At 40.1% G+C, this 25,488-nt stretch overlaps 1 protein-coding gene across 6 annotated transcripts in view; it reads right to left on the bottom strand.

Annotated features, from left to right (window-relative positions):
- Positions 1–1,086: 1,086 nt before the first annotated feature.
- Positions 1,087–25,488, bottom strand: part of CAMSAP2 (calmodulin regulated spectrin associated protein family member 2) — an 89,560-nt gene continuing 65,158 nt past the window's right edge. For 2 of the 6 annotated variants that reach the window (XM_040985419.1, XM_040985420.1), the window contains 11 exons: positions 20,999–21,092; positions 19,015–19,108; positions 16,240–16,319; positions 15,900–15,969; positions 13,375–15,574; positions 11,644–11,780; positions 9,906–10,126; positions 8,277–8,349; positions 7,329–7,444; positions 4,308–4,426; positions 1,087–4,019 (listed from right to left, as the gene is read on the bottom strand). In XM_040985419.1, coding sequence (XP_040841353.1) covers positions 3,714–4,019; positions 4,308–4,426; positions 7,329–7,444; positions 8,277–8,349; positions 9,906–10,126; positions 11,644–11,780; positions 13,375–15,574; positions 15,900–15,969; positions 16,240–16,319; positions 19,015–19,108; positions 20,999–21,092 — 3,510 coding nt within the window. In that variant the 3' untranslated portion in view covers positions 1,087–3,713. The remainder of the gene's footprint in view (positions 4,020–4,307; positions 4,427–7,328; positions 7,445–8,276; positions 8,350–9,905; positions 10,127–11,643; positions 11,781–13,374; positions 15,575–15,899; positions 15,970–16,239; positions 16,320–19,014; positions 19,109–20,998; positions 21,093–25,488) is intronic. The other 4 variants (XM_040985421.1, XM_040985423.1, XM_040985422.1 and 1 more) reach the window with 2 other exon arrangements.

Below are 25,488 nucleotides of genomic sequence, written 5' to 3'. Positions count from 1 at the left end.
ACGCTTCTGAGGGCTGATGGAACCTCCAACTGTGTTACACATGTGTTCTCCAATTTCTCATTCCCAGGCCAAGGCATTACCCCTATGGTCTTCTGCTGTTTTTATTTCCTGTTAACTTTTTGTTCAGATACATCATAAAATAAGATGCTGGTTCCCTTTACCCTCATTAAGAACCATCGGTCTACTGCATCAAGATAGTTTTTTTTGAAAGGCAGAGAGACACACTGGTTCACTCCCCAAATGTTTTAACAACCAAGACTGGGCCAGACCAAACCAGAAACCAGCAACTCAGTCAATGTTTTCCATGTGGGCAGCAGGGATTAAACGCCCTGAGCCAGATTAGACCATAAACCCATTTACTCTGGAATGGGATACAGGTATCCCAAGTAGGTGTCTGACCTGCTACATCAAACATCCATCCCAATGAAGACACTTCTGAAAACAAAAGTTCCAGGGGTGAGCTTCTGATCTGATCTGAGTACCTACCTCTGCCTCTTGACTCTAGGCACCTGCCAGTACATTCTGGGAGCAGTGCTGATGGCTCACATCACTGGGTGCCAGTCCCACATGCAGGATAGCCACATGAAGTTCCAGGTTTCCTCCTCTTGTCCAGCTTATTGCTGACCAGCAGAGATATTCTGAGAGCAAACTAATAGATAGGAGTTTGCTCTCTTTTCTCTCTTTCAAATAAATACATAAATAAAAATGAGCAAGAACTGGCTTCCCATTGCTCTATAGGTTAGTGAGTTCATTAGCTGTCCAAGTTTAAAGGTGAACGAAGAACATTAATTCTGGCACAATTTTGTTATTAATGAACCAAAAACATACCAAATTAAAATGGACAAAATTAAGTAAGGTGAGTGTAAACATTTACATATCATGTAGACTGTACAAGGGAAACAGTTATAGACTGTTATAGACTTATGTCAGTAAGTAACTAGCATTATTAAAAACTGCTTTTTAGGAATATTCAAATTATTAAACATAGATTAAGAGGTAGGACAACTACATGGTGAGTTCTTTGAAATTCAAATAATGTTAATAAAGAATATATTTTATGCAAGAAACAGAAAAGCAGTTATTTGGTGCCATGCTTTTATTCAAATGAAAAGGGAAAAACTACACTGTACCAGGAAATAGCAAATCTGACAGTATTTTACAGCACAGCATCTTAAAACAAAACAAACAAACAAACAAAAAAACCCAACCAACCAAACAAACAAAAAAACCAGCTCTGTAAGCAATGCTCTAGGGTGGGCAGGTCAGCACATCATACACTGCGCAATACCCAACAGTGACCATGACATCAGAACTCAACAGCTGAACATGGCTAAAATAGCCAAATAAAAACTGTAACAGTCATCCTAAGACAAAACTGAAAAACTGAGAGGAATGAAAACCTTTCCAAAGCTGTGTCAAACAGAAGAATCTACATTTGGCAACATAACTGAGTCGTTATCAGAACGACTTGACCTCTGATCAATGAAAGCACCAGTGGGTTCCAGAAGGTGTAAGGAAATCCTGACTTTACCAAATGGCATCTTTTTTCATTTATATGATTTTAAAAACATAATTCAAAAAAAAAAAATGCACCGTAATAAAACATTTGCAGAGTTAAAGAAATATATTCATATTCCTTTTGCATTAATAAAGTAAAATCTTATACTGAGAGCAATGAACTTTGTGGCAATATTCACATTCTACCTTTACACATCGTGGCCATTCACCGAGTTGCTGGACACAGACCAATGTAAGAATAAAGGGCTCTCCTATTTCTGCTTCCGTGGATCCTCCACTGTCTCACCGCCTGTTTGTCTTTGTCAGCCAAGTAATATCAGCATGAAAAAGATTGCTTTGATAAGGGACATCTAATTGAGTAAGTGATGCAGGATGCATATTAACTTCTTGTTTTAACTATCATTTACCATTATCTTGATTAATTTGCTTAGCCTTTTACACTAGTCTTACTCTAAACATGTATTTGACAACTGCTTCCTTCTAATTGTGATAGAAATTGTGTCTGAAAGGTAAAATGTGCTATTTTCCACTTTAATAGTCATATATTATATACACAATATGTATACACTTAAAATATAAGAGTTATATATCCTGGTCTCTTACATGCAAACAGTAGATCACAAATAATTTTGAGTTACACATATATCTTGCACAGGTATTGGAAAAAAATCTGAGAAATTTTTTTTACAGTTTTAACAAATATACATAAATATAAGAACATAAATTACAGTAAAATATTGACAGCATTTGAGAAAATGTTGGTAACCCAGATGCAATGATGCCTACAGGCCTTATAATGATAGAAAAGTACAGCTCAGGGACATCTCATTCCTATGCTTTTTCTTAAATAAGTAAATACATCCTATCAGACGTTAGTTGTCTCTCTAAACACCTCAATTAGAGAACTGTACACCCTTTCATCTCTACTTCCCATGAAAGAAAACAAACTACCCATCTCATATGATACAATACTGCCTCCCCCTCCCAAGTTTACACAGCTGTCACAACACGGAAACAGAACAGGGTCACAGAGTCATTCAAACCTTTTCCTGAGAATGAAGTTTTCCCCAACTAACCCTCTGGTATACACAGTTACACAACAAGGATCACATAGAAGAGAATTCAAGTGTGCACTTAACCTAAGCTGCTCCACTTGAAGAGAATTAAAAAGAACCCAGAGTAAGTAAAATAATGTGACACTATCTTAAAATTAAAATGTAGCCCTTTGGACAGGTTTAAAAATTCTAAATACACTTTTTCTATCAGTTATAAATACAATATAAAGACCTCTTGAGAACCTAATTCAGGAAGTCTTGTATCTTCAGACTAAGTGTCATTCACTTCTGCCAGCTTATAAAGTGACTTGCTTTAAAAGAGTAGAAAGCTTTTTTATTTTTGTGAAAAAAAAAAAATCTTAATTATTCTGAGTTGGCCAGAAGTGGCACAAGAATATCACTGATTTAATCAGCAGCCTGTGAAAGCATTTCTTGGTTATAAGCTCATGTGGTTTAAAGCAAACCTACTAGCAGCTCTTTATAACACCTTTTCTTAATTTAATACAGAAATGTTAATACTTGAGTGATAATAAATACAGAATTGTAAATACTCAGCAGAATAATCTTTACAAATGCTCTAACACCATTTAAACATGAGGGTCACTGTAAAGCTAAACACTAGTGCTTCTCTTCACGTCATTAAGAAAGGTGCAGGTTACCCCTGAAGGCTATTTCCTACTTTCATGATCTCCATATGAAACAAAATACAAAGGAACTCAGAAGAAGAAATGACAAAACAGACCACCTGAAGACAGGCATGGACATTGAAGGGTAAAAAAAAAAAAGCAACAAATAAAACACATAATTTGCAATCCTAGCCATGTCAACCATAAATGGAATTAGTGTCCATAAAAATTCAGTGCTTCAATGGATCTAATACTAAGCAGGTAAACCTTGTAACATACAGATCTCCAATGGCGAATCAAAACATTTCCTTCATCTCTTGACCTTATCACCTAAGCGAGAATCTTCTGGATTCCAAAATACTGTGGTTTGTATTCCAGTTGTTCTTGACAACAGAGCTTAGTGTCCAGTTTAAATTAATAAAAGTCTTGTTGGCAATTAGAAAGATTTTCTGTAGGCAGGAAAGATGAAGTGCAAATGTACCACGAATGATCTGAAGCAAATACTTCCCAGCTCCTATGGCTTGGTGGGTAAGAGTTTTTTTGGGGTTACTGGTCTTTTGGTCTGCCATAAATGGCTATGAATGGTAATTGCATCAACGCTGGCCGACAATGTTTTAGCAGGTATGTGACTAAACTGTTTCCTGTCAGAATTGTATTTGTAAAGTCCCTCAATCATTTTTTTAGTGATAGATTTAGGGCCTATCCCAGTTAGTTTATTGATTTCTTCAGTTTCTGGGCAGTAAGTATAAAGAGATCTGAATTGGCAGCCTGAATCCCGGAACAAGATTAAGAAGTTGTTTGCATCAGACTTCTCCATTTCCTTTAGGATAAAAAACAAAACAAAACAAATATGAAACTTTGAGCAGTTGGAATATGGCCAAATTTTATGACATTAAGTTAAAGACAGATCTTAAGGTATTATATCTGGTCTTTAAATCTGTAGTCTTCTAGAACCCAATCTGAGACTGAACCAGCTCAGTGTTAATAATTAAGACAACAGGTTACAGGTCAAAGTTTAGGATGACTATAAGGGCACTTTATCTTGAACTGACAGGACTTCACAATTTTAGGATGTTGACAAATATAATTTTTGTGCAAACATGCTTACCTCTAGTATCTTTTTCTTCTGACCTTCATTTACTTTTCCAGCCAAACAGCAATGAGCTAAAGCATTTTGAATTATGTGCTTATTGGATTTTGCACTGGGTTCTTTGTAGAGCTTTGGTCCTGCAGTAAGGATTTAATAACAAGAACAAAAATAACATTTCTAAGATTTAGTAATAGTAACAAAAATAACTTTCCTAAGAGAAACAAACAAAAAAACCAAAAAAATCCCTGCTATTTTAAAGTGACGAAATTGTTCCTATGCTGGTGCAACACTGTAAGAGAACAGAATTCAGTGCTTGAAGACCTCCTACGGGCTGCAGTCTCATCAAAGCCTGGTTTTGTTTACACAGGAAAATCTCTGGAAGAGGTTCCTCTGGCTTTTTGTCTTTTTTTTCTTAAGGCTTATTTTATAGGGCCCGGAGCGATGGCGCGGTGGCGCAGTGGTTAAGGTCCTCGCCTTGCACGCCCGGGATCCCATATGGGCGCTGGTTCTAATCCTGGCAGCCCCGCTTCCCTTCCAGCTCCCTGCCTGTGGCCTGGGAAGGCAGTCGAGGACAGCCCAAAGCTTTGGGACCCTGCACGCGCGTGGGAGACCCAGAAGAGGCTCCTGGCTTCGGATCGGCGTAACATCGACCATTGCGCTCACTTGGAGTCATTGGATGGAAGATCTTCCTCTCTGTCTCTCCTCTCTGTATATCTGCCTTTCCAATAAAAATAAAAGGCTTATTTTATCTATTTGTTTAAAAGGCAGAGTTAGAGAGAGAGAAAAAGAGAGAGAGAGAGAGAGAGAGAGTGCGAGATCTTGCAATCTGCTGGTTCACTCCCTCCCCAAACGGTCTGGAGCAGGGAGCTTCTGCCAGTTCTCCTATGTGGATGCAGGATGCAGCACTTGGGCCACCCCATGCTGCTTTCCCAGGAGTGTTAGCAGGGAGCTGGAGTGGAATAACTGGGACTTGAATCAGCGCCTGTTTGGGATTCCAGCCTTACAGGTGGTGCCTCAACTTGTGAGACCACAATGCTGGCCCCTCCTCTGGCTTTCTGAAAATTGCCCATGAAAACAGTGCTAAAATAAGATATTTCTATAATTGTCACATTGTCTGTTTAGCCTCTGTTAAGTCTAGTAAGGTTACTGGTAAGCTTAAAGTGGAATGGGTCCATGAGTAATTAAAGCTTTTAAAAAATACCCAAAATAGCTTTATCTTTTTCAGACTGTTCAACTGAACTGACATAGAAAGGCAGAGGGAGTAATATGCAAATAGCCCAACCCTAGGACTTAAAGATTGCAAGATGTGCTATAGGAGGTTGCACTAAAAGCCACAGAGTAGGAAGGAAAAAGGAGCCGGGGGAAGTACACCTGGAGTAGCTCTCAGCTCCAGCCTGCTCCGGCCTTCACTGTGCTTCTCCCTTCACTGGACCAGTCAATTCTTTGAGCAGCACACAGGTCCTGAGTACAAGCTAGAACCCAGGGATGATACTGTGGCTTGCAACACTGGCCTCCTACATGGACAGGCTGGCTTCAATGTTGGGTGCTCCACCTGTAATCTTGCTTCGTGCTAATGTGCCTTTGAAGCCGCAGAGCACACACAGGCTGCATCTGGGTCCATGCCACCATGTGGGAGACCTAGATAGTGTTCCTGGCTCCTGGCTTCAATCTTCTGTTGCAACCATTTGGGAAGTGAATCAGCACATAGATGCACTCTTGCTCATTCCTCCCACCACCCCCCGCCTCCCCGCTGCCAATAAAATCTCTAAAAATGGTTAGAATCCAGAATCCTTCTAACATTGGGATTTCAGGTAACTCGAATTATACACCTTTAATAATTATTAAGAAGCTCTGAAAGAACAATGTGGCTAGCACTGTGGTTACCTGCAACATATAAGAGTGACAGCTTAGTCCCAACAGCTCCACTTTCCACCTAGTTCTCTGCTGATGTGCCTGGCACAGCAAAGGATGGCCCAAATCCTAGGGTGCCTGTGTATACCTGAGAGACCCAAATGGAGTACTTGGCTCCTGGCTTTGGGTTGGCCCAGTCCCACCCATTATAGCCATTCAGGCAGTCAACCAGTAGATGGAAGCACTCATGTTCTCTCTCTCTCTGTCTTCATGTATTGCTGACAAAATTTCTATACTAATTTTTCAGACCTGGAGCCAACACTATATCACAGTGGGTTTGGCTGCCACCTGCAATGCTACATCCCATAAAGGTGCTAGTTCAAGTCCTGGCTGCTCCACTTCCTATCCAACACCCTGTTAATGTATCTTGGAAAGCAGTGGAGGATGGCACAATGCTTCGGTCCCTGCACTGACATGGGAGACCGAGAAGCAGCTTCTGGTTTCCTCCTGGCCAAGCTGTAGTGTTGAGGCTTTTTAGGGAGGTAACCAGCGCATAGAAAGGCATTTCCTACTCTCCTTCCCTCTGTAACTTTGCCTTTAAAATAAATCAAATGTTTAAAATATGGCTTCAAATGTAAATCACCATAGAATTGCCTTGCCATTTTAAGTTAGAAGCAGAGAGAGGAGATGTAAGTGGCATCACTTAAGACATCTGGAACAAGGCACTATACCTCCTTAAATGGTGCTCTATCACTGACCTGTTTTTTTTGTTGTTTGTTTGTTTGTTTGTTTTAAAGTAAGATTTACAGAGAAAAAGATCTTACATCTGCTGCCTCTCTCCCCAACTGGCCGCATTGGCTGGAACTGAGCCAATCCAAAGCCAGGAGCCAGGAGCCTCTTCTGGGTCTCCCACACAGGGACAGGGTCCTAAGGGTTTCAGCTGTCCTTGACTGCTTTCCCAGGCCACAGGCAGGGAGCTGGAAGGGAAGCTGGAGCAATAGGGAATCAAACTGGTGCCCACGGGGGATGCTGGTGCTTCAAGTGGAGTTACTGAATTAACCCCTATTTTTAGCTGATCTATTGTAATTAAATCAAAGATGAGCCAATAAAACTTTATTCCGTATAGTCACAAAATTTTGGTCTTATCAATGTATTAGAATGTTTATTTAAAAATGTATGGACACTAACCTGTGTATTCTGTTCCAGAAGCCACGGAAGAAGTTGTTGATGCATTTTCCCAGTCTTTTTCTCCATTTCGACTGCCACAGCGACTGGGAGATAAGAAGCCCTCTACAGACTCTGATCTAAATAGCAAGTAAAATATGCTTTAATGTCTTGCACCAGAGGGTCTGTGTGAGAGTACCAACCCACCCCAACCTAGAAGTTACAGAACAAGCTAGTGCCAACGCCATCTCAGTCACAGCATGGGCAGATCTCGGACAATGTGTGGGGAAAGATTACATGTTTTCCAGTTGAGACAGGAAAATGTTACCACAGGATAACACAGACTGGAGCTTCACAGTGCTGACTGGCTCTAGGACATTCTTTGACAAGACAGTAAAATACTGACTTTCCACTTCTCCCATCCAAGTACTAACCAGGCCCAACCCTGCTTAGCTTTCAAGATCAGACACGTTCAGGGTCGGATGGCAGTAGACCTGATTTTAACTTCTAAACTATTCTAGGGAAAGAGTGCAAGAGATCTTCACTATGGCATAGGTAGTCTGTTCTGGAATTATCCTAATGAGGAAAAACTCTTTATAATCAATAGGAAGTAAGCTAGAGATGCTGGTATTATATAGGTTATGCATTTTTTAACAATCATGATCATCACAATCATATTAGCAATTACTGATGCGTAATTATTGTTAATGTTTTATAGTATACAGAGTATCCTGACAATGCCATTAATTCCAAGTTCTAAGAGACACACTAAATGAAAAGAACAGCTTACATAATTTCTTCGAACAGAAAACCTATGTAGTGTTAAGTTAGCAAACCACAAAAATTTGTGATTAAAATTCAGTTATCATAAAATACACTACACTACAATTCACTACAGGGTTGATACTGAGGACTCTGTAGTAATTACAGGTACCAATATTTTTAGTAAAAATATTCACACTGTGGATTTACCTGGGTGTCCTCTTGCCTGAATGCAAGCTCTCGTTATCGCCTGTGGTCAGTGATGCCAATGAAAGGCTAGAGACTGAAAAAAATACGATCAATTCATGATCCTCAACAAAAACAAAATTACAAACTTAAAATGAGCAACTAATAAAGAGTCTGTTCATTAGCCAACACTAGCATATGACAATAGATTTTCCCTTAGCTTTTTTTTTCTTTACTATTAATCTGAATATATAATATGCTTGCATGCATATACACAAATTTATTTTAAACTAGCTGGGGACGCATTTTTTTTTAAAGATTTACTTATTTTATTTGGAAGGTCAGTTACAGAAACAGAGAGGTCTTCCATCCACTGGATCACTCCCACACGGCTAGCAATGGCCAGAGCTCGAGTCAGTTTGGGCCATCCTCCAGCACTTTCCCAGGCCAAAGCAGAGTGGAGCAGCTAGGACATGAACAGGCATCCATGTGGGATGCTGGTTCCAAAGTGGCAGATTAGCCTGTTACTCTATCATGCTGGCCCCTCGAGGGACCCATTTTAGGAAACAATGATAAAATGGACTTGGTGTTACAAAATCAAAGAACTGGTATAAAAAACTATTACAGGAAGGAAAGAAAAAGTGACAAAAATAAAATATACCTATGGATGTTTATTTTCTAGATAGAAAATTAATTTATGAACTTTAACCACATCCTACATTATCATCTAGAAATTTCACAAACTGGAAGGACAAGAGTTCTCATGCTGGCAATGCTACTTTACTTCAGGTCTAGAATAACTACAGGGGCCTGGCGCAGTAGCCTAGGGAATAAAGTCCTTGCCTTGCACATGCCAGGATTCCACATGGCCCACTTCCCATCCAGCTCCCTGCTTGTGGCCTGGGAAAGCAGTAGAGGACAGCCGAAAGCCTTCGGACCCTGCACTCATGTAGGGGACCCAGAGGAGGCTCCTGGCTCCAGACTGGCTCAGGTGTGGCCATTGTGGCCACTTAGGGAGTAAACCAGCAGATGGAAGATCTTACTGTCTCTCCTCTTCTCTGTAAATCTGACTTCCCAATAAAAACAAATCAATCTTAAAAAAACCTACAGGGATTCTCTAAAATTTTCTGTAGTATTTACTTTTAAAAAGAATATGTATGTTGAATTTAAAAAAATAGACATATTTCAAAAATTATGTTTGGATTGTAGACTATCTTTGAAAGGTGAAGTGACAAAGAGGTGGAGACAGAAAGACCGATTTTCTGTTGGGTGGTTCATTCCCTAAATGCACCAACAGGGTTGGACCAGGTGGAAGCCAGGAATCAGAAACAGAGCTGGCCTTGAACCCAGACACTATGGATAGGGAGTGCAGGCATCCAAGAGAGTGTCTCAAGCTCTGAATCGACACCTCTCCCCATCTGTCCCATCTGTATGTTAAGGAGCATTCATGTTTGTTTACTCAATATATGCATGCACACGTAATAAATCTAGTTCATCCAAAGTTTATCTGGTTCATTTTGGTTTTCCAAATGAACAGCATGCATAATGTCAAATGGTGTATCTGTTTCAGTGTATCAAAGCACAATCAAGTTATCGAGACAAACCAAGCTAGTGTTTCTCTATGAATAGACTCCTCACCACGAACGGTGTTACCTGGAGGACCTTTTACTGGTGTTTTGGGTGATTCAATGTGATCTCTGTGAATAGATTTTGGCCGCTGTTTTTTCTGTTTTGTTCCTTGAGGGCGAGATTTAATGACTGTGTCCATATCTTCCATTAGTTTCAGTTGTTTTCTCCTCATATATTCTTGCCTAATAAATTCTCTACGTGCTTTCTCATCTTCTTTCTTCTGACGTTCTTCCTCGGTTTTACGCCTGAAAGAGTGAATGGTTGGATGCTAAAGCAAAATAAATTTTGCAAACCAAAGACAACTGACTCTAGAGTAGGATGTATATTTGATGTGAGGAGGAAGAAATAACTACTTCAGGGGCCTATGCTTTGGCATAGCAAGTAAACACCACCGCCTGTGGTGTCGGTATCCCATATGCACACTGGCTCTAGTTCTGGCTGTTCCACTTCTGATCTAGCTCCCTGCTAATGTGCCCAAGAAAGCAGCAGAACATTGCCCACGTTTGGGCCCTGGCATTCACATGGGTGACCCAAAAGAAGCTCCTGCCTTTGGGTCAGCCAACTGTGGCTGTTGTAGCCATTTAGAGAGTGAACCAGTGGATGGAAAAATCTCTATCTTCCTAAGTACTCTGCCTTTCAAACAAAATAATAAAACCTTAAAAAAAGGAGAGAATATGAAGGAAAATATGTAGTGGGTGGGGAGTGGGAAATGGTTCATTTAAAATGCACTTTATATAACCAACATCACCCATACAAACATACCATACTACATGTATGTACCTTCTACCAAAATCATCTTTTGAAAAAAAGTTTATTTTTATTACAAAGTCAGATATACAGAGAGGAGGAGAGACAGAGAGGAAGATCCTCCATCTAATGATTCACTCCCCAAGTGACCACAATGGCCGGTGCTGTGCCGACCCGGAGCCAGGAGCCAGGAGCCAGGAGCCAGGAGCCAGGAGCCAGGAGCCAGGAGCCAGGAGCCAGGAACCTCCTCCAGGTCTCCCATGCGGGTGCAGGGTCCCAAAACTTTGGGCCATCCTTGACTGCCTTCCCAGACCTCTAGCAGGGAGCTGGATGGGAAGAGGAACTGCTGGGATTAGAACCGGCGTCCACATGGGATCCCGGGCGTTCAAGGCGAGAACCTTAGCCACTAGACCACCATGCTGGGCCCCAAAATCATCTTAAAGAATGTTTCTGGGTTGGGGTAGGATGGGGTTTGCAGCACCAGGATCCCATACGGGCACCTGCTTGAATTTTGATTCTGAGTGGTCCACTTTTGATCCTGCTCCCTGGCAAAGCAGTAGGGGATGACCCAAAGCCTTTGGGTTCCTGCACCCATGTGGGAGACCTGGAGGAAATCCCTGACTCCTGACTTCAGATGGTTGAACTCCAGCTATTGTGGCTCTTTAGGGAGTGAGCCAGGAATAAAAGATGTTTTTCTTTTTGTCTCTTGCTCTCCTACAAATCTGCCTCTCAGACAAAAATAAAAACATCTTAAAAAAAAAAAAAAAGAAAAGGAAAAAAGGATTCTGGACAACTTGATTTAGGGTAAAAATATAAAATTAGGTCATATGTTTGGAAAACGAACTAACTTTTAAAAAGCACCAAAAGCAGAATTGATCCAATTATTTATAAACATTTCTAAGAAAAAAAAAATCTGTTAATAAAAGCCACTGCATTAAAAGAAGACATTGCATCCTTGAGCACGTTTGAGCACATCGTCTCCCCAGGCCGAGCGGGGCTCAGCAAGTGCTATCACCTCGTTTCCTCTTTCTTATGCTCCATCTCTGCTTCCAGCTGCTGCTTCCGAAGCTGAGTTTCTTTCTCTCTTCTTAATCGTTTCTCCAACAAAGCTGCTCGTTTCATTGCCATATCATTTTCCGCTTTTTGATCATCCTAAAAATAAATTTTATTAAAAGATGAAACAATTTAGGCACCAATATTCTTAATTGTTGCAATCACATTTTATGGTTACTGTTAGAACTCTAAATCTTAATTACTACAATGCTACCCATTGTTGACATGTTACAGAAATTATAAAAAAATAGAATTAAAGTGGTAATGATTCTATCAAGTGACAAAGAACAGTTAACAACCATAAAAAAACCAAAAAAACAAAACAAAACTGGGGCTAGTGTTACGGCTTAACAAGTAAAGTCCCTGCTTGCGATGCCAGTACCTCATACAGATGGGTGACAGTTCAAGTCCTGGCTGTGCCACCTCTGATCCAGTCCCTGCTAACAGCCGGGGAAGCAGTTGAAGATGGTTCAAGCACTTGGCCCCGCCAGTCACATGGGAGACCCAGATGGAGCTCCTGGCTCCTGGCTTTAGCTTGGCCTAGCTCAGGCTGTTGTGGCCATTAGGGAGTGAACCAGTGGATGGAAGATCTCTTTGTCTCATTCTCTCTTTAACTCTAATTTAATATAAACACATCTTAAAAAACACCAAAGTTTTTCTTTTACCCTAGTTGACAACTTACAGCAGGGAACTTCCCTTTATTTTTATTTATTTTTAAAAAAAGATTTATTTAATTTTATTGCAAAGTCAGATATGCAGGGAGGAGGAAAGACAGAGAGGAAGATCTTCCATCCGATGATTCACTCCCCAAGTGACCACAACAGCCAGTGCTGCACCAATCTGAAACCAGGAGCCAGAAATTTTCTCCAGGTGTCCCATGCGGGTGCAGGGTCCCAAGGGCCATCCTTGACTGTTTTCCCAGTCATAAGCAGGGAGCTGGATGGGAAGCGGGGCTGCTGGAATTAGAACCAGTGACCATATGGGATCCTGGTGTGTTCAAGGCAAGGACTTCTAGGCCACCGCATGGGGCCTGAAACTTCCCTTTATTTAAAAAAAAATTGTATTTAAGTTATATTGAAAATTTACTCTCAATAAAGATAAAGAGCACCCACATCAGTCACCAAACATCACAGCAGATAAGTACTATTACTGCTGCATGTTATGTTTTTAAGTTGGGATAATCACAGTAACATTTGATAGGTTCTACAATATGATGATAATTCTTCCTTTAAAGAGAAGATTGGGTATAATCATATTCCTAAATTTCTTTGAATCTGAGAGCTAGTTCATGATCTGTAGGTCAATCTGGGTGCTTCAGATTTTAGAAAAGTAGCAATGGTTTTAATGACCCCTGTCAACTATCCTTGTGAGTTTCAAATAAAAGGCTTTTATTGAAAATGAGAAAGAGAGGTAGAGGAATAAACAGGGAACATACCCAAAAATGTCCCATGACTGTGATGTAAAAAATTCATTATACCTTTGAGTCCACACTGGAAGACTGCTCTAAAAGTCACAAGTCACAGTGTACTTGAACATTACTATACTCCACCAGGGAGTATGTTAAAACATAGTTCAGGATTAATGGCAGACTTGTAACAAACAAAAAGAACACTACTAAGAGTATCAAGTCAAGCAACACACACACACACACACACCTGATGAAGGTGTCCCAAGCTAAGCCCATTAATATTACCTTAAAGAAGAATCCACAGCATACTTTCTGGTCATCATCAAACTGTTCTTTATCACTTTCTCCATCATATTTTTCAACAGATACATCAGTCTTTTCTGGGGGTTTCAAATCTGAGAGGGAAACTTCAATCAGATTAACATTTTTTGGAGCAGTAGGTGGAAAAATGGGTTTAGGAGGGGGTTCTACGGGCTGACTCAGTTGGTCCTGATTTGGGGTCAGACATACAGTCTCTGTGACAGGCTGAGACAGGACTTCAGACACCGTTGACTCCAGAGGTTTGATTTCCTTTTCTTCTGAATTATGTCCATGATGATCAGATGTCCCTTTAGGCTCCAATTCCTCCTTCTTAACTTCCTCTTTGGGTTTGGATTCCTTTAGCTGAGGATCTCCATCATCTCCAAAACAAACAAATGATCTAGTCTGAATTGGAACCTGACTTGGTGAAAACCTCCTCAATCGAGGTAGACTATCCACAGATCGTGGGGGTGTCAGGGTTCGATTCAGTGGTGTTATTTTTAATTCATTTGGCCTAGGAGTCCTTTGATTTTTAACAGAAAAAGATGCACTTTTCCTGTTGGATGACTGAGGTGAAGGATGAGTAGGCCGAGTGGAGTCTGAGAATGGCGCTGTGGCTGACGACAGGCCTGCCTGCCGAGAGGATTTAAAATCTCGAATCTGTTTCTGTGGAGAGGGCTGAGGTGGTGAAATTACCCAGGATTGTTGCTCTCTCATCTGCATCAACATTTCCTGTTGAAGTGACAAACGCTGCATTTCTTGTTGTAGAAAATGCAGGGATGAATTTAACTTTTCAATGGATTTTGTATATTCTAAAATTTCTCCTTCATTTAGGTTTTCCTCTGAGGGGCTTGCCAGGTTCCATTGTTTCTCGGGGTCTACAGGCGTGGTTGGAGACTTCAGCCACTTGGCCGGAGGGGTCTCCATGCTTTCTTTCAGATCCGCCAGAGACTTGCTCCTTTGCCCGTGTGGTTTCTGAGACTCCTTGTCTTTGGCTTGGTCCGTGTAGACCTTCTCATCTTCTGCCCCCGCTGCTTCCTCTCGAAGAGGGGTGATCCCATCCCCTTTCTTCTTCACCACAGTAAGGAATGCTGTCCTTCCCATTTTCTGCCTCTGCTTAGTAAAAGCAGCTTCCATTTTCTTTTTCTGGGCTTCTATAGCACGTCTCTTTTCTTCTAGCTTCATCCGAAGATGGACCATTTCAGAAGCCAACAGCTGGGTAGTGTCTCGGCCCTGGGGAAGACCTGTTTCTTCTGGAATTTGTGCCCAAGCAACAACATGAGGAATATTAAGTTCAGAGCCTTCTGGTGTTGTTTTCTGAGAACTGCTCCCACTACTTTTCCCATCAGTGTGGTTCAGCTTCTTGAACTTCTGTTCTGCAAAACTGGTCATTTTAACTCCAGAACTCGAAGAAGCACTGCTGCCTGGTTGAGACTTAGTACTGACAGTACTTGGGCAAGGGCTCAAAGCTTCTCTGGGGTTGCTGGTTCGCAGGTCATAATCCTGAAGAAATTTAGATGCATCATCCATATCAGAGTCTAAGCTCACAGTATAGTCTCTCAAAGAAGAATCTTCATCCATAGTTTCAGGAATATCTTCTGAAGGAACATGAATACCAGTGTCTACTTCAGTATTGTCAGTTACGGGACTCAAGGCACCTTTTGTATCAGTTATATTATCAGGACTAGATTGATTTAGCTTCATATTTGAATTTAGGATACTCATTTCCTGGCTATGAAGGAAGAAGCCATTAGCAATTTGGTCTGGCTGAGGAGTATGGGGAGATTTTTCAGTATCATGAATTATCTGTAATGCTTCTTCAATGCTTGGTGTCTCAATCTGATTGCCAAACTCATCTAGAAGGATTCTGTTTTGCAAAGCTTCATTTGGAAGCTTGTAATGAATGTTCTCATTAGAATTTAGCTCATTTGTATTAAAGGGCATGTAAGACCTGAGATCACCATGAGATCCTATGTTAAGTTCTTCCTCAATGCTTTCTGTTTCCTCTTCTCCGTTTACCGGCTTGAAGGACAAATTTTTCCTAATGTGTCTAGACATGCGATTGTTATTCAGAGTAAGTCCTTCATTACTAATAGAACGAGTGATTCCTCGGTTTGGAGTAGATTTCCGTACACTATCTTCTTTATCAAAAGAAATATCAAATGAAACACCATGTACTGATGATCTAAAAAAAAAAAAATGTTTAAACGATCTCAAAAAAGAAACAACTTTTAAAATACACTTGAACAGTTATTTCCTTTGAATATTCCTCATGTTTCCCTCCTTTTCCCATCTCTCCTGAGCATGCTGCCTCGAGGGAAGGCCACAGCTAGTTAGCTCTCTTTAAACCAGTGCTTGTGGGGCCCCCAGCATCTGCCTGTCCTGTCCTTGTTGCATTTTGGTACTGAGTAGAAGTCTACATTTAGAAATGTGATTAACAATAAAAGACACAGAAATAAAACTAGCATTTCTTGATAATGGGAATATACAATTAATAATGCTTCTTTTACCTTTTCTCTTTGGGCCATGTCCCTATGAAGCCATCAACATAAGACATAGATGAAGACCTTCTAATCCCTCCTTTAATTGCAAAAAAAAGAAAAAGTGATTGAAATTGTATAAACTTAACAGACTCTGCATATTTGAAGATTTCTTAATAGCATCAAAGAAATAGGTATATAGAAGTAGAGATCATTTTATAAAGATAACCAAGCATAGAGATACAGATCAGACTCTGAGTGCATATATTACAATTACTTTTCAGAGAAAAGAATGGATATTTGTTTTTTATATTCATTCTTAGTAAACTGATCTCAAATAACATTTTCTAGGCTTTTAAAGGTATATTACCTGAAGCTGAAGAATGAGCCTGGGGACGTGAGTACCTAGAAGGCAAATGACGAGCCTCTGAATATGCAGCTCCTTCCCCACTGCAATGGACAATGCTGTATTTTAGCTCATTAATGTAAGCTTTATACAGAATGGCTAAAATCAGAAGCAATACTATTATCTCTGTTCTATGTGCTAAACTGACAAAAATAAAGCAACACACTGTTTAATCCAAAGAAGGGCTGCAATTACAATGGTATCTACATGCACATACAACCCGAAGCACTTTTCATTATATACCTCAATATCCTTGTGAGGTTAAGATATGGCATATTATTTCTATTTTATAAATAGAAAAAAATGAGAAAAAATACATTAAGTGAAACTCACCACTTTGAAACACTTTGGTCAAATCTAAACTAAAACCACAGGTATAGCAAACCAAGGATTCTGACAGCCTCCCTGCTCACCGACCTATGTTGTGATCTCTGACAGTTACATTTAATAATGAGCTGGCGCTTTAGACCTCGATGCCTAAAAAGACATAAAGCTTTCCTGTTATTCTTATTTGATTCTACTCATTCCAATTAATGTAGAGGATTAGACAGTCTACTCAAACTGTAATGACATTTGTCCAGAATCAAGCTGTTTTTGCTTTTCTTTCTTAAAGTCTGCCAGGTCCCTCTTAGCACTGGATTAAGCATTTCAATTCCCAATTAGTCCAGAACAGACCGCGAAACAGACACAATGACTTCCACAGTATGCTCAAATCATTTTCTCTTGGTTGGTATATAGCGAGACGATGGTCAAGTCAACCAAAGAATTCAAGCGTTATGTTCTTACCGCTTACTGAAAGCTTACATTGTAACTTTTCCCAAAATCAATAATATGAGTAGAACTTGCTGTGTCCAAAGCAAATGCTCATGTGGGGCCTTTCCCCCTCAGCTTAACTGCACACGCCTCCTTCTATTTCACTTGTGATCACTTGATAGGCCTGTCAGATATTTCTCTCACACTCTGCCCTGACGTGTTTGTTTCTAGGATCCCTCCCTTTAAAATCACTTCCAATTTCTACTCTCCTTCAGATCTATGTGTATGTTGGCAGGGTATCCTGAATACAAATGGATTAGTTATTAAAATGTGTTTATTGTTTTTTTCTTCCCCAACTAATGGCCAAAATGTTGCCAAGGGTCAACTGTGTTTTCATTTGTGCAGAGAAATCTTGATCAGGTCTAACTCTTTAGTAAGGGTTGGTGTGCAGAGCAGCTGATGGAATGCCTCTTGCTCGCCTGCCTTCTTGCTCTGATTCTGTTCTTTCTCCTTTGATAATGTACTACATCATCCCAAGGAAGAGCAGAAATTGTTGAGTCCTTCCTCAAAAGCCCTACAGTGCTGAAAACTACAATGGGCCATATAGAGACTTACAGAAATGAGAGGTTGACTAGGAGCCTAGAATGACGGCTGCACAATAACTCTTCAGGGAAAAGAATTTAGACATCTATCTGGGTTAGCCATCTGCTAGGAAAAAGTAGCCACTCAGATATCGGAAAGAAAAGAGATGAGTCTTCCCAGGGGACCTAAATGAAAACATTTGCCAGTGTTAGAAGTGTGTGAATTTGTCCATTTAGCTTCCTAGAAATAGTAATTATGGAATTATCTGCTTTCCAGAATCTAAAGATAGTGTAAGAGTGATACTGAGTGATTAAAATATATATTTCCAAGGGAGTAAATGTTACTATAAACCAACCTAGGAAAGCACTGAAGAAATGGTATGTTGAAATATGTTTCCCATGGGGAAAAAATATATAGAAGATCTTATGAGAGAAATATTTTAATTTAACTTCTCTAAATTAAATCTTAGAGGTAGTTGTGGACCACAGAAAGCTGAACAGAAGGTAAGAACAGTTATAGCAGAAAATCAGAGGGTAAGCTAAGGCTCTCTAATAGTACAAAATTCATTACAGACTTTAGAAAACTCACCCAAGTAAGAAGCCTCACAAAGGAAGTAAGAGTATTTCTCTTAAAATCCTCAAAATATATCCATTTTAAACTTAAAAAATCAAAACGGTTAAGGAGCCAAAGTCAACATAAATTTCAGGTTCTAATAAATTCAAACAAATAGCTAATTATAGGATCTGGTAAAAACAATTCTAAACAAACTAATGTCCCTATCATAAACCTGAAGCAGAAGCCAGCATTATCCTGATAATAAATGGCAAGATATTCTTGCTTGGTTTAATTCCTGATATTAAGAACTAAAGCACCAGACAGAGATTCAATACTACTATACAATAAATACTTTATTGTGATCTCTCAGTAGCTCTAGTAACCTGAAAAGTAGGAAAAACTGCTTCAAATATTTTTTTAAAAATCACAAAACATTTTATAATCCAAATATAATTAATAAATTTCCCCTGATGCCTAAGAGTTATTTAATTTCCCGATGTCTAAGAGTTATCTGCTAGATAATCATAGTATTGGGCAATTCTTGTGCTCGCTTCGGCAGCACATATACTAAAATTGGGCAATTCTCAATTATAAATACTTATGTAGCAAGCATTTTTGGCTTGCTGGTTGTATTTATGCAATAAATTGGCTACTTGAACCTTACAATATATTCTCATAATTCACACTTCAGTATGGTTCATAAATAAGCCTATGTGTACATTTCAATTATATTTAAAACAGAGTATAATAGGATAAGCTAATAATAAATTCAAAATCTAACTGAAAATGTTACTTGATTTCATTAGCACGAAGAAAGGAAATTGTGAACATGAACCCCTCTTCGTCTACCTTGAGGTGAAGCGAGAACTCCACGAACCATCTGAAGCATTTCTCCTGGCAGCGATCAGGGCAGGGGCTGAAGCAGGATCTTTCACAGATTCAGCTGGAAGAAAGGACAGACCTCAAAGCCACAGGCTTAGCAGGTTTCTAACAGCATTTCAGTAACTTTGGACTATAAATACTTAAAATGTAATTTCTAGTATTCTTATTGCGTAGAAATTCTAAAAGATTCAATAATTTTAAAGGATCAAATTTTCTTTACACTCTTCCTAAAGTATCTTGATTTAAACTTTACTTATTAAGTCCAATGATGGGAAAGGCATAACATAAAATGAATGCATTGTTTAAGATTAAAAATCAGTTTGAATGTTTAATTTTTTGGAAGCTTTCATAGAACCTCAGATACATGAAGTTGGTCATTTTTGTTTTTTTATAAAATGGTTGGTCTCTTAATAATCAATTAAAAACATACTTTCAAGGGATAAAATTTAACTCTATGGGTGTTTATATTTTTTTAAAAAAGGTTTATTTATTTTACAGAGAAAAAGAACCAGAGAGAGGTCTTCCACCTGCTGGTTCACTCGCTAAAGGGCTGCCAGGATCAGAGCTGAGCTGATTAAAAGTTGCAAGCTAGGGCCCGGCGCGGTGGCACAGTGGTTAAGGTCCTCGCCTTGCACGCCCGGGATCCCATATGGGTGCCGGTTCTAATCCCGGCGGCCCCACTTCCCTTCCAGCTCCCTGCTTGTGGCCCGGGAAAGCAGTCGAGGACGGCCCAAAGCTTTGGGACCCTGCACCCACGTGGGAGACCCGGAAGAGGCTCCTGGCTTTGGATCGGCATAGCATCGGCTGTTGCGCTCACTTGGGGAGTGAATCATCGGATGGAAGAACTTCCTCTCTGTCTCTCCTCTCTGTATATCCGCCTTTTCAATAAAAAAAAGAAAAAAAGTTGCAAGCTAGCAGAGTCTTGGTTCTTCCATGTAGGCACAGGGCCCCAAGGTCATGAGCTTTCCTCTGCTCTCCTAGGCCATGGGCAGAGAGCTAGATTGGAAGTGATGCAGCCAGGACACGAACCGGTGCCTGTATGGGATGCCTGTGCCATAGGGCAGAGGATGAGCCTGCTGTGTGCCCAAGTTTACATTTTTGTAAGTAACCCTGGGGAGAAGGCTCAATTCGCTTTTTTTCCCCCCTAAGATTAAAAAATAATTCTAGTTCACTCTGGTTTTAACTATAGTTCACTCTAGGTTTAAAAATACATGTAACAAGCCTTTTTATGACTTAATACCAAATTCAAATGTGGCCAAGCCAATATCTGAGTGGATTATTTGTAATACAACATAAGAATTTAGTAGGGAAACAAGCTGGGAGAAGGGTAAAAGGTACAAAGAGATGAAAACAGGTTGGGCCCGGCACTGTAGCCTAGTTGCTGAAGTCCTTGCCTTGCAAGCGCCGGGATCCCATATGGGTGCTGGTTCATCTCCTGGCTGCTCCACTTCCCATCCAGCTCCCTGTTTGTGGCCTGGGAAAGCAGTTGAGGACGGCCCAGAACCTTGGGATCCTGCACCTGCGTGGGAGACCAGAAAGAAGCTCCTGACTCCTGGCTTCCGACTGGCTCAGCTGTGGCCGTTGTACTCACTTGGGGAGTGAACCAGTGGATAAAAGATCTCTCTGTCTCTCCTTTTCTCTGTAAATATTCCTTTCCAATAAAAATGAATAAACCTTAAAGATAAAATGGGCTGATAGTTAAAAGCTGAATTTTCCTCTCTGTAAGATTTCAAATTCAGACTCATTGTTATCATTTTCTTTTTCTTATTTCTTGACCATCTAATTATCCCCTTATCAAGAATTTAGTGGTTTTAAATACAAAATATTCAGAATCTGTCAAGCAAAACAACCAAAATCAGAAACAATAATAGGCATTCTTCTTTTAAAACAGTAACCAGATGGGTTACATAAACTTCCACTTCTTCACATGTAAAATTAAAGGATTAATTACCTCCTTGTGAATGAATAACACGAGGCTGTACAAACGATGGCTTCACAACTTCAAACCACCAAAAGAGTTCTGCCATGAACACCAGATAATTACTCTAGGTGAGAAAGAGAGATCAGGTAAAAATTGACTATAAACATATATAGAATTTTGTTTGTTACTGAAATACATATTTAAATCTTATTCCTTTATCATTGGAGTAAATTTATACAGGCTATTAAATTTGGGATCGATTCTTTGATCTATCTTGAGCCTGATGCACTGGCTCAATGACTAAAACCTCACCTGCAGTGCCAGGATCCCATATGGGCACTGGTTTGTTTCCTTTCTGCTCCACTTCCCATCCAGCTCCCTGCCTATGGTCTGGGAAATAGTAGAGGTGGCTCAAAGCCTTGGGACCCTGTACCCACATGGGAGATCCAGAAGAAGCTCCTGGCTCCAGGCTTCAGACTGGCTCAGTTCTGGCCACTGTGGTCTTTTGGGGGAGTGAACCAGCGGATGGAAGATCATCCTGTCTCTCCTTCCCTCCATAAAATGCCTTTCTAATAAAAATAAATAAATAAAAAGAAAAAAGCAATCCTGGCTCTTGTGTGTAAAAATGACAGCAAAGATTCAAATCTTGCTTGCTACTCTGCTTTCTAGTGCCAGAATAGTGATCTAATTTGTTAAACAAGTATTAATGCCTCTGGTTGCATAGAACTTTGAGAGAATATATGACTTTTTTTTTTTTCAAATTAAATATGACTTGAACAACTCTCCAATGTCTGGATATCCTGAAGTCTGATTATCTTTAAAAGGAAAATCAAACTCTATTCAGATGCTTAGAATTTTTTTTTTTTAAATAATGACATGTATGGTTTAAAATACCCTGTCCAGGGCTGGTATTATGGCAGCTAAGCCTCTGCCTGTGGTGCTGACATCTCATATAGGAGCTGGCTAGTATCCCAGCTGTTCACTTCCCATCAGCTTCATGCTTATGCTTGGGGAAGCAGTAAAGGATGGCTCAAGTCCTTGGGACTCTGCACCCACATGAGAGAACTGAAGAGGCTTCTGGCTCCTGGTTTCAGCGCAGCTCAGCTCAGGCCATTGTGGCCATTTGGGATGTGAACCAGTGGGCTGCAGATTTCTTTATCTCTTCCTCTCTGTAACTCTGCCTTTGAAATAAAAGTAAAATAAATCTTAAAAAAATAATCTATCTACATTCTTAATAATGCTAAACTCAACAATAATCAGAGCACTATAAATAATTGCACTCTCTGGAGTGCAACAGCTAATTCCTAACTTTGAAAGTTGTTAATATGAGTAAACCACCAAGTTTTAATTATTTATAAAGCACTTTTGTACAATGAGCTTATATTTTAAAATATGAAGAATTACTTATTATAAATAATTACTTCATATTAATGGCAAAAAACATTCTCCAAAATTTGTTTGCGCAATTATTTTAAATATACCTTTTAAATTGAATATTCTGCATCTAATGCAAAAATGCTAAATTTATTAATATTTTGTGATTTAAAAATTTATTTAGAATTTATTTACTTAAACGATACACACACACACACACACACAGACCCCAGCCGTTGGTTCACTTCCCCAAATAGTGACAACAGCCAGTGTTGGGCCTGTGTGAAGCTGGGAGGCAGGAGTTTGTTCTGGGTCTGCCACGTGGGTGCGGGGCCCTCCTCTGCTGCTTCTCCAGGCCGTCCGCAGAGCTGGGCTGGACTAGCTGACGTGGCAGGCAGCAACTTTATCACCTATGCTACACTGCTAGTCTGAGATGATTCTCTTTGAGGTGTTCATTAGACACTGAAGTAGTCTTGTCATACAGATGGTTTAATGTAAGAATCTGGAATGTTCTACGGGATAATGTTCAGTGGGTGTCTAAGACACATCTTAACTGCATGACACACTGCTCCTTTACAAGCTTTTCTAAGAGCAGGCCCACATTAACATTCTCCACTTCGTTCCTTCTAATTTCCCAATTCATTCCAGCTTGGTCCTGAGCCATATCATTGCTCTCAAACAACATTTACTCAAGTCACCAATGACTTACTAATGTCATGAAATCGAGTCATTTTACTTGAGTGTCAGCAGCATTTGATATTTCTGGCTTCTTTTCTTTGAAACACTGCCAGGCTGCACTGCGGTGCAGCGGTTAAACTGCTGCTTGTGATACCTGTACCCCTAGTCAAGAGCATGCTGGTTCAAGTCCAAGCTACTTCACGTTCTATCCAGCTCACTGCTAACGCATCTGGGAGGACAGCAGATGATGGCCACAGCCTAGGGCCCCTGCCATCCATGTGAGAGAGCTGGATGGAGTTTCTAGCTCCTTACTTTATCTTTTGGTATCAACTTGGGGTAAGTTTTGTATACAGGACAATTATGGGTTCAAAAATCTGTAAATGCTTAAGTCCCTGATACAAATTGGTATGAGATTTGCATATAACACACACACACACACACATCCTCATTCATTTGTAATATCTAATACAATGTGATTGCTATGTGAGTAGCTATTATATTATTTAGGGAATAAACACATAAATCATATCATGCTACTTATTTCTTACTTGCCATTTCTTCATCTAACAATGCCTTGGACAGCTTTTCATGTCAATTAAAAAAACCTCTACCTTTTTCCCTTTAAGTAACTATATTGCAAAACATGTAAATTCTGTCCTTATTAAGATATACTGTTTCCAACTTTTCACCACTAAGAATAATTGTTATACATGCCTTCTATGGATTTAAAACTTGGTTAGATAATTCAAACTGCCTCTAAATAACTTCTATATAATATATACATATATATTAAGATTTATTTCTTTTGATTGGAAAGGTAGATTTAACAGAAAGAAGGAGATAGATCTTCACTCCCCAACTGGCTGCAATGGCTGTAGCTGCACCAATCCAAAGTCAGGAGCAAGGAGCCTCTTCCAGGTCTCTCACGCGGGTTTGGGGTCCCAAGGCTGTGGGCTGTCCTCACCTGCTTTCCCAGGTCACAAGCAGGCAGCTGGATGGGAAGTGGAACAGCCGGGACATGAACTGGCGCCCACATGGGATCTCAGCAAATCCAAGGTGAAGAATTAGCCATTTAATAACAAGCATTTGGGGCCCAGTGTGATGGCTAAAGTGAAGATGCCAGTTACCACAGACCTAGCAAATTTTCCAAGACTTTAAACTATTCCCTGAAGTCCAACTTTGGGTCTAATAATTTGGTCACAAACACAGAATGTGACCAAGGTCTTTTCTGTAGGCAATGATCTATCTTAAACAAAATATCTTTGTATCAGCAGACTGTATATTACTTACTGAAAGTTCAAGGTATATGAACTTGAATGTAATCTTATGTCTCAATGTATGTGTATTAGTGAGACAATCTTTTTTCCTTTGAAATTACAAAAGTAGTATTTAAATTTCACAGGCAGGTACCAGAAAAGTACTAATAAGAAATACATGCAAATAAGATTTCCTAACTTCCATTTTGATAAAAAGGGCAAGATGTGAATCTTCAACATGAATCAAACTGTTTCATTAGATGTGTCAGATAGCAGACTGCAGACACAGTTTGTCTCAAAGGAGCAATGGCTCACGTTGCACACACTCCTTTACCACTGGCCCTATCATCTACCCTCCAGGTTCCAGAACCGGTAAAGGAAAAAGAATGAACTTAAAGCACAAGGCCCTGGCGCCTTTTTGCCAGGGATCCATCAAGAGTTTCTAGCAAAGTTGGCTTTGCAAGTATGATTTAAGAAGGGTATGGAGTCACTCCTCTCAGCTGAACTTTTGAATAGAATCTGCTGTAAGACTATTCATTTCCAAGACCTTGAAACAGAAGTGGCAAACTTGGCAGGTATGTTAAGAGACATCAAGTAACTTTACAGTTGAGGGCCCTTAACAACATGATATTTGAATCAAGAAGCTGCTTTTTGACCATGGGGAACTGGAATGCCTTTGGAGGCCAAGAACTCTGAGGCCATCCACCCCCGTTTGGATCTACCACATGGGATGGAAGAAGCCCAAACCCTTCCTTGCAGGATCCAAGGTCATCGGAACAGTAAGCTTCCTTCAGGACTAGGGAGAGAGCTTTCTCTGGTCCTCACTTAGTTCCAACTTTGGATCCCCACCCTATCTTACAATGACCATCAGGGTCGCTCCAGAGCCTCCCACCCCAAAACACACACACCCACGCACGCACGCACACACACAAACTGGAATAGATAGAGAACAACAAGCTTGGAACCAGACAGAAAACGGTCAGCATGGACTCACACATGCCTTACTAGGTAGGACACAAAGGTCCTCACTAAGGTATTGAAGATATCACTGCACACCCCTCCTAAAACTGTTCTGCACTACAACTGTTGACATATGCCTTGTTAAGTTATAAGCCAGTTTAGATTATTCCAAAATCTGCCAAGTTCAGCAAAATTATGCTTCAACACTATAAACTGCGAAATTCTGAAATGAAAATAGACACGAGACAGCTG

This window comes from Ochotona curzoniae, unplaced genomic scaffold, assembly GCF_017591425.1.
Source record: "Ochotona curzoniae isolate NIBS_2020 unplaced genomic scaffold, NIBS_Ocur_1.0 contig_430, whole genome shotgun sequence".
NCBI lineage: Eukaryota > Metazoa > Chordata > Mammalia > Lagomorpha > Ochotonidae > Ochotona > Ochotona curzoniae.
The sequence above is the reverse complement of the archived record's forward strand: the minus strand, read 5'-3'. Positions and strand labels throughout refer to the sequence as shown.